At 40.9% G+C, this 9,639-nt stretch overlaps 1 protein-coding gene across 1 annotated transcript in view; it reads right to left on the bottom strand.

Moving 5' to 3' along the window:
- HECW1 (HECT, C2 and WW domain containing E3 ubiquitin protein ligase 1) overlaps window positions 1–9,639 on the bottom strand; it is a 184,280-nt gene that overhangs the window by 76,617 nt on the left and 98,024 nt on the right. Inside the window, 2 exon segments of the mRNA XM_009321541.1 lie at window positions 457–557; window positions 2,568–2,710. Of these exon segments, the coding sequence (XP_009319816.1) occupies window positions 457–557; window positions 2,568–2,710 (244 nt within the window).

Here is a 9,639-nt window from a genome sequence, read left to right as displayed (position 1 = left end):
TTGGATGGGGCTTTGAGCAACCTGATCTAGTGGAAGGTATCCCTGCCCATGGCAGGGGGGTTGGAACTAGAAGATCTTTAAGGTCCTTTCCAACCCAAACCGTTCTATGATTCTGTAACAGCCTATCTAGCACTTCCCCAGGACAGGTGATAGAGAAGCAGATGAGACTTTAGTTTTCTACCCTCTTCTCTCCCTGTGATGTGGCAAAATATTTGAAACAGCCAAGAACGGGGGGATATGAGACACCAGTAGCTCTAACCTAAGGGGAAACAGGGAAGAAGCTGTGACTCACGATGCCTCCTGTGACAGGGGACTTTATGCACTTTCCTTTGCTCATGACTGTACCTAAATTCCCAGAGCAGCCAGGAATGAATTCAGGTTTCTGAGGAAAAAGAATGCAAAGCCAAAAAAAAAAAAAAAGACCCAGATAAATGATGGGTTAAGACTGAGAATTACCTGGATGGATGGAAGAAGTTATCTCAAATCGGAACTGCAGCTGGCCACTGACATGATCTGTAGGAAGCCTGCGACCCAGAGTGTAGCTTACAACCCTGTCCCTGAAAGAAAACAAATATCGTCACTATAGACTATAACCTACCCAATATCTACCGTGCATAAAACTGCTGTGTCCTACAAAAATACATAATGGTTTTCAAAGGCTATTCAACCCAGCCATGAGGGCATGTTGACTTGCATACGAGAGAACGAATGGCAGAGGAGAGGACAATGTCTTCAATTACAATGGAACAGCTGAGTCAGTGATTAAGACAGGCTTCTGGGACACACAAGCACGTATGTATATATAGAGAGAGAACGGTGGGAATGGAACTTCTGCAGTATGGGTATGAAAATATCAACATGGGAAGCAAACAACTCCCACTTCAGCTCTTGTAACAAGACTTCACTTCCCTGCTGATCTGACCATATCTACCCTCCTGTAGAACCTCGCATTTCTGTATTTCCTTCCCTTTACCATCTGCATAAAATTCACCTTTCCTGTCCTTTCTTTCAAAATCCTGTACAGGCCAGTTCCCGCTTACCACTTTCTCTTTTCAAACTGGCTGAATGACTGCTCTTCATCTCTTTCCACCCCTCTTACCTCTATGAAGCTGAAATATCAGGAGAACACCTTCCTGACAAGGTTGATCAATGACTCCATCCTGTCCTTGTGCAGGTCCCTCCCTTTGCCACACTTCATCCACCCCTCAGAACAGAATGAAACTATAGAAGAGATTAACTTCCCAGCTGCCCAAAATGAGGCTGGAGCAATGTTTGCAAAGCATTTTTTGAGTGTAAAGCGTTCACTAAATAGTAATATTTATACATCTTTTGAAGAAACATAGTTCACTTCAGCTGGGCCCAATATATTTGCTAGGATAGTTTCACATGCATCAGAAACTCATATAAATGAGACAATCTCAAGGTTCGTGTTTGATCTTTCTAAGCTTGTGTGTACACTTCTCGTTGAGCTTGCCTGAGATTTAAAAGCCACTATGGCATAAAAACGAAGGCAGACCTAGGTGTAGGTTGGAGGCACTGCTCTTGGCAATGCATATTCTTAGATAGACAGTGTTTACAATAAAGCAGTAAAATAGGAAGATACAATCAGAAGATGGTGAGAAATCTTCTCATACAGAGGGAAGCCAATGATATCAGTTATAGGGCTCTACCTTCCCAAGCTGTTCTTTTCCATCTGGTTTCCAAAAAGCTACTCAATCTTCCCTACTTGAGAAACAGGGAGGTAGCTTAGTCCCTTCTGGTAGATTCAGCTGTCAATACCACAGCCAGATTCTGAACCAGCTGTTCAAGACCACTTCCAACAAGCTCAGCTTCCTGCTGTTCTGCTGAATTGAGATCCAATTTTCAGAAATGCCTTCTTGGAAACTGCATTGCGTATGCCCTCCTCAGGAAATGACTCTTTCTCTCCCTGCTCCTCAAGGTCTGAACCCTAAAGTTTAGAGCCAACTTTGGGGCTTTATCTGAATACTATCCATCTTCCTCAAATTGGTTTGTGTTACTTTGGAGCATACATCTTCCCAGGACTTTCATGCAAAGGGAAAGCAGGGCAGGGCTGGTGAGCTCAAGTGAACTGGTTATTCCTTGGCAGCAGGGTAGGGTCAGAAAGATTTAGTTACAACATGTCATGTGTTTTTTTATAATATTTCCACTGTCCAGAAATTAAAGGGAGGAGGAACAGATCTGGTATGATTTTAGCCCATAGGTAATTCCCTGAAACATGAAAACAGCCTGTTGATAACATTAAAAGAACACTCAAATTGAAAATATTGCACTCTCCAGATTCGCAGCCACGATACACAAAACAGTTTTCTTTCCTAAATGCCAGCTCTCACTTTTCAAAATGCAATGGATAGGGTTATAGAGAAAATTCTTTGTCTGGCCCGCAGTCCTATAAATTCTAATTAAGACCAACATCATTCATCAGACAACTGTCAGTTTAATAACTCCCCCTCAACATCATTATATCACTGTAATGATATATCACCAGGGACTTCAAAACAGCAACACGCTTGTTAAACAACAGGAAGTAGCATAAGCAGCAGATTTACCCTATGGCATGTCTTTCCAAGAGGCGTTGGACCGGCATAGAGAGTTTTCCCAGGAAACGCTTGATTATCGGTCGGCTCTTCGCAAATTTGTCTTTAACTTCTATTTCCAGGACATCCGTGGGCAGGGAGACAAAGCTGAATTGCTGCAATAGAGGAAGAGCACAGAACATGAAGCTGGTGGCCAGGCCACAACGCCACACAGCTGCTAGCAGCTTATCAACTTCTGTAAGTCTCTGGATTTTTCACAGGACAGAAACAGTCCTTGAGCTTCAAGGCATAGGCCTGCAAAAAAACCTCAAGAGCTTGGCCTCAAAGCAGGCAGGTGAAAGCACCCTACAGGTACTGTGTAATGCTGCAGAATCAGGCTTGGGGAATGCAGGAATTTCATTTATTCATGCCATGCTAGCATCCAAATACTCTAAACAAGGCTCTCCGATGGTAAGGACAATACACCTGCAGAAGCGTAACGAACTCTGTCCTAGCAATGATTATTGATCTAAATGTAATTGCACAGATTATGTTTTTTCCTCTCTGTGGGGTAGAGCATGCACACACACAGGTAAAGACTGAACTGTTCATAAGTGGAAAGTAAAACATAGGTTAATGATCTGCACCTTCCTAGGTTATTAATGTTTTGTCTTGTGGTACAACTCTGAAGCAAATCAGAACCTGCATGGACATTTGTTTCCATAATATCAGGTGGAACCAAGCCTGACAGTTACTTTCTTGCACAACAAACACAGTGACATTTTCCAGAGTAATTATCAGCACCCGAGCAGCGAGTATGGATGCATGGAGCAAGGTCTGTTGGAATCAACCAAAAGAAATGTCCTTTTTTCCTTGAACAGCTGTGCCTCTCAGACGTACAAATGCTGGGATATTCCATACAATTTGTAAAAACCAAATTGTGTTCTGCTTCCATCACCTGCCAACCACGTCGCATTTGGGGATACACGAGACTGCCCTGGGACCAGCCCCTGGTCCATGATCACAGTTCCCAAATGCTTCTTCTAGGAGAATATTCTGATGCATCAAAACAGCAGCATCTTGGAAACACAACTAAGCCTTTAAGACCAGAAGCGTCCTGTGGCAGAGCTCAAAGGTTTTGCCATTTCGAAACAACTGCAGTTTGAGATCAAAAGTGAACTCGGTGAAATGGGTTTGGAGACAGGTTGTAAAATAGCAATAATTTTACATAAATCAGTTTTCCATTATCTAAGCACTTGCTCCTGCTGTTGCTTTCATCTAGTTTAATCCTTAATGGACAAGATTTTTCTAAGGCAATCCCTGACTGCGGATGCCTCAGGCTTAGGCCATCCACACTGAAAAGTCCGAAGGAATCCTTGTTTGCAGAACACACTGGCCTCTGGCCCTTTGAAAAATGGATCCCAGCAAAACACCTAGGTTTGAGAGCTCAAATACTTATAAACTCATTCTCAAAAGTCACCACTTTTGAAAACATGCAGGTTCTTGTGTTTTTTAAAGATGAGACTGTCTTCTTCGGATGCAGAAGCAAACCACCATCAAACACTAATTTCTCTCCCTTCACCTTCTTTTCTGACAAGTGCCAACCCCTGTACCTTAGCCACAAAACACTGGCTGCATTTACACCGTTCAAGTCTTGACCCTTACTATCCTATCTATCTGGAAGAGAAAGGACCCTGTGTTTCATGGTCTTCTCCAATATAATTAGCATAACACATTAGTATTATATTACTACTGTCATAAATTACATCCTCTCCTTGCTTAATATTTGCTAATTGTCACGGAGCAACAGCCAGTTTGTGAAGATGACAACGTAAGCTTCATATCTAAGTTGGGGGGGGAAGACACCGATTATAAATTCTTCAGTACCCTTGGGTTCACACTCAGTGATGTTGTGATTAATAATTCATCCCAAGGAGGGGCAAGAAAAGGAGGCTGTAAGATCACAACAGAGAAAAATAGACTCTCTTCAGGATGAGGAAAGCTTGATGGGGCTTATTACATGTGCCCACAAACTACACCACTGATAACCAAAAGTGCTGCATTTTAAGAATGTCTGTAGCCATTTTTTGATGTTACTATCACCATTTTTACTGTAAGACTTCTGTTATTTGGAACTTTTCTTGTTATCACAACTCTTAGTATTACAGAATTAACTCAGAAATTAAGCTTTCACATTAAAAAGAACTATAACGTCATGGTTGCAGAGAAAAACAAGAATACAAAAACTTTAGTACAATGAGCCCAAATATATTATTTTAAAAAAACTTCTGATTTTTCCTGACAGTCACTCCTTGAAGCCAGATTCTTGTATGTTTTACAGCTGGCATTGGCTACCATGCATTTTCTTTCACAATCTAAGACAGCAATCTTTGAGCCGTATATTTTCACTGGGGCCACAGCTCATTTTGTGCACTTGTTCATGGGTTGGGGTTTTTTTTTCCACAAAAACTTAAGTTCCTTGAATCACAACTGTTAGTGCAAACTCCACAAGACTGGTCAAGAACTTCATGGAACCTGCTGGAATCCAAAGATACTAAAGTTTACACTGAGATTAACTGTAGAAGTGTGTACTGAAGTTTACATAAATGGGCTTTTTTCACAGTCAAATAACAAGGTGAAAATATAATTTCTGGCAGTTTTTAAATTCTGATGTTCTGACTTAACTTTTTCAAAAGGTTTAGCCTCTCTAGCTCTCCAGAGGTCCACCAAGCTTGACAATGGCTGCATGGATGTGGGTTGTGACTTTGTCTGAGGCTTTCTTTGTACTTTAATACAAAAAATCTCAAAGGAAGTAATGGATTTCAACACAGGTGCAAACTCGTCTACCAAAACTGCTATAGTTTCACGGCTAAAGCCCCAGCCAAAGAAAAGACTTTGTCTAATGACTGATTATGTATTTATCTGAATAACAGCAGAAAACAGGAGACCTGGGAAGAACAATCCACAAAAATTGTAAGTGAGGGCTAGAACTTGATGTTTTCACTTGATCCCCAACCAAAATTCAAGTAAAACGCATTCTATAAAATGTGGGGAAAAAAACTCTTACAAGGTATCACTGGACCCAAAATTTATAGTTGATCTACAGCAGTCAGTGGATGAACAGATAACAAACAAGAAGTTAAATCTCTATTCTCTGATTAGCCCAAATCAGTAATTACCTATAATGTTGCATTAGTCACAGTGCATTACCCTGCATATCACATCAACTATTGCTTTGTACAAAATGACTCTTAGAACTTGAGATGATACGTGACACAGCACACTCCACAGAGGATATGGCAGATTGCCTCAACAAAACTGCCAAGAAATTACCGTCAGGAAGAACCTGTTTCTCACAGGGTGCCTGGCCCTAGAAACAGTCTCAGACCTCATCTTGTCCATGTAGGTTATCAGCTGTCCCCTTGTCTGATCCTTACCGGCTAGGGATGAGACGGCTCCTGTTTATAGGTTAGATGCAGATGAATGGAAATCACAGACACCCTCACAGTGAGGAGCACCACTGGAATGATGAGGTGGTCAACCAGCTGCCCCTGTGTTTGGTCTAGAAGAATCCCAGACTGGAAAATCCCCAGAGTTAGGGGCTTTGGAAGAGAGTGCAGGGAAGCGCTGAGTGATGAGCTCCAGAGGGGCAGAAGACCTTTTTATTTTCCTCTAGAAATCTATTAGGACTGTTAGAAGAAATGGTTATCTGTCAGGTGTATTCCTAAAAGGAAGCTATGCACATAAAGTCTGAACACAACAAATGATTGAAGATCCTTGGCATACTGGGGAAAAATATCATGTGTCACGAGCAGTGGTAAGGAGGCCTTGTGGAGACTGATGTTTCCTGATCCCTGGAATACATCAGCCACGTCTGCATTAGGAAGATGTGTGGTACAAAAGGAGCAGATCTGAAGAGCAAAGCAGCTGGTGCTGTGCACCTGATGACCACATCCAGACAAGCTGCAAGGGTTTTACCAAAAATTTCTTTACTGAAAGAGTGGTTAAACATTGGAACAGGCTGCCCAGGGAAGTGGTTGAGTCACCATCCCTGGAAGTATTTAAAAGACAGGTAGAGGAGGCTCTTAGGGACACGGTTCAGTGGGCATGGTGGTGTTGGGTTGACGATTGGACTCAATGATCTTAGAGGTCTTTTCCAACCTTAATGATTCTATACCATGAAGTAACTCCAGGGGGGTGCCCTGAATTGAACTGCCATTATCATCTGAAAAGTGTTAGGTGCACTCCTGAAGCACATCTCTTGGCTTACTTTCTGCTGAGAGTAATTCAGTTCATGCACTTTAAGACTGCCAAGCAGCGTCTTTAGTGGGGAGATCAGGAGGATTTGCTTTGAAACTGCTCGCTTGACCAGAATAAAAATATTACTGTAGATGGACCCATTGAATCGTTAAGAACCATGATCTATAGAACAAGTTAGTATTTGTATTATTTTTCTCCGTGTCTTCTTCAATTATTTCCTTTTTAGGACGTTCTTGCATCCCTCTGGAATTATGATGGCTAGGGAGGAAACAGACTTGCTCTAGAAGAAAAGCCATTGTGTCTCTCTACTTTCCTGACTTCTTTAGCTATTTGTCAATGCCTGTCCCACTTGTTAGAGTGGCAGGAGATCCAACGATTGCTTTGTTCCTAAATGTTTAATGAAAAGAGGCAGTAGGATAGGAGAGAGAGACCCTATTAATTCCTCACTAAGAGAAAAGCAGCAGCATTATAGCACATCTTATTAGACACTGGAGAATCTGTACCAGGCACAGCCTTAAAATGCCCCAGCCAAAGGAAAAGCTTTAGTTGGTATTTTCTCAGACACCAAAAATCAACAAGCCATAATTAATTATTTCCATAGAAATACAGAGAAGGGAGGGAGAGGGAAGAGCAAAAGTGACATGATGGAGAGAACCACATCAACATATTAAGTCTTCTTGGGCTAAGCAGTTTATCATCAGCTTTGGCTCTGGTCAGTAGTAATTCATTAGGATTCTCCTCTCATTTACACAGATTTTACACAGCCGCCTCCTGCAGATTCACTCAGAGAGACACAAATCAGAATCAAAGGTACCTAGGATCAGCTGACACATTCACACTCTCACACCATCTCAATGACCTAAATATAAATCTGATTTTACATTATCGCTGCCATCTTCAAGCAAGATCTGAAAACACTGTAGTAAACACCATTGAAGGAGTTTCAGAGAGTAATCTACTTTTCAGTGCCTATTTGCTTCCAGACCCAACAATGGTTTTACATACACAGATGATTAATTTTCCTAACGTGAATAGATCTTGTGGGGGTTTAATGCGTGACTGATATACAGTAAAGAATGAAGGCACATGCTAACGCTGACCTGGCAGATACATCTCTATCCTTTATAAGACAACAGAACAATTTCCAGAGCTTGAGAATAGTTTTCATAGAAAGCCAACTAATGACGACGATGATTAATTCCCATGTTTTATTTTTACCAATATTATTTGCATCCCTGAATATGGATAGATCACAGTGATCAGCTCTCAATAACACTATCGAGGAAGCTGTTGAAATGAACAGAATACATCCATTAGTACCAAATAGAGAAGTTAAGTGCAAGTCAAGTTCTTTAAAAACAGTCAGTATAGTAACTGGTGAAAGGTAGGTAAATTAATACATTGGTGACAGGAAGAATTAGGCTCTTGATTTGGAGTTGAATAAGAAATATAATTAAAAAGAACATTTATTTGCAATATCCATCATGCCACAGGGATGATACAAGCAGAAGTAAATCTTAAAAGGCTGTAAATTACATTTGATGAATGAAGACAGATTTAGTCTTTCAGCTGAATATTTCATTAGTGGGTTTTTCGTTTCAAATACTCCAGTGAAACAATTACACTCTTAAAGCACTCACCACTCTCCACCTGTATTATTCTGCTCCCCATTCAAAAACTTCCTCTCCGTATCACTACTGTCCCGTACAACACTACTCATATTAACAACTGGGTAAGCTCATGGGGAATTCCAGTTTCTTAAACTTACTACAGTACTCCCCAATAACAATATAAAATATTGCAGAGTCAGTAGTGTCAAGCACAGAGCTCCACTGCTGCCAAAGGCTGGGACATGCCTACATGTACTCCGAGAGAGTCCTGGAATTCAGCAGTGACCACAGGGTAACAGATCCAATGCAGTATCTTATTCTGGCATGGCACAATGTTTTTTTTTTTCCTACAGTAAAAGGGGTGCACATAAATATGTGTTGCTGTTCTAAGGTCTGATTCAATCCTTTCAATTGAACTCCTTCAAAGTTAGATAAGGCCTTCAGCAAATTGGCTTCCTAGATTTCTCCCTCCGATTCACTACCTCTCTGTATTGGAAACAAGGAATAAAAAAAGTCCTTCCCATCTATTTCATGTATTCCACAACATTCAGAGCTACTAGTTAATAGGCTCATCATGAATTCTCTCTGATGGCTTAGAAAGTTTTGCAAGATGCTTCTTTATTAATGGCAAATTTCAGCCCTAAGACATTAGAAATTTAAAAGAACTTCTGGATAAATCAAGTGCAAACACTGCTTAAAGAGTGAGGGTTTTTCTTCATCTCTCACACATTTCTACAAATTTATTAGCACAGCATAGACTGAAAATATTTGAGGACTCTCATGAGCACTAATATACAGGATTAGCAAGACTGATAGTCTTCTAGATGCAGAAGTTGCAATTAAGATACATTTCTAGAAGAATAACATTAAAAAAAAAATCTAGACAGTTTTTTCACACCATAACCTACTCCTGAAGAAACTGAAGTTGTCTTGGGCTTTCACACTTCAATCATCACCAGATATTCAAAAAACTGCAGCTATAAAATCACAGCTTTTCTGTGTAGTCAAACTATGTTTTACACTTTACCTGGCTATGTGTGCAGAAATGTTATACAGTGAAGCTACCACCCACAAGGCTTTACTCAATCCCAATGACACCTTTGGCAAAACTCATACTGAATTCAGGATCTGGATTTCACTGCACCTACATTGGCTTTATGCTTAGGTGTAAAGGCCTCCAAGTTTCTGCAGCAGATTATTTTGTATTTGCCAGAAGAAGGTGGGGGGGGGGGGGC

The sequence above is a fragment of the Pygoscelis adeliae genome, unplaced genomic scaffold (genome assembly GCF_000699105.1).
Source record: "Pygoscelis adeliae isolate BGI_AS28 unplaced genomic scaffold, ASM69910v1 Scaffold40, whole genome shotgun sequence".
Lineage (NCBI taxonomy): Eukaryota > Metazoa > Chordata > Aves > Sphenisciformes > Spheniscidae > Pygoscelis > Pygoscelis adeliae.
Note: the sequence above shows the minus strand (reverse complement) of the source record. Positions and strands in the feature narration are given on the sequence as shown.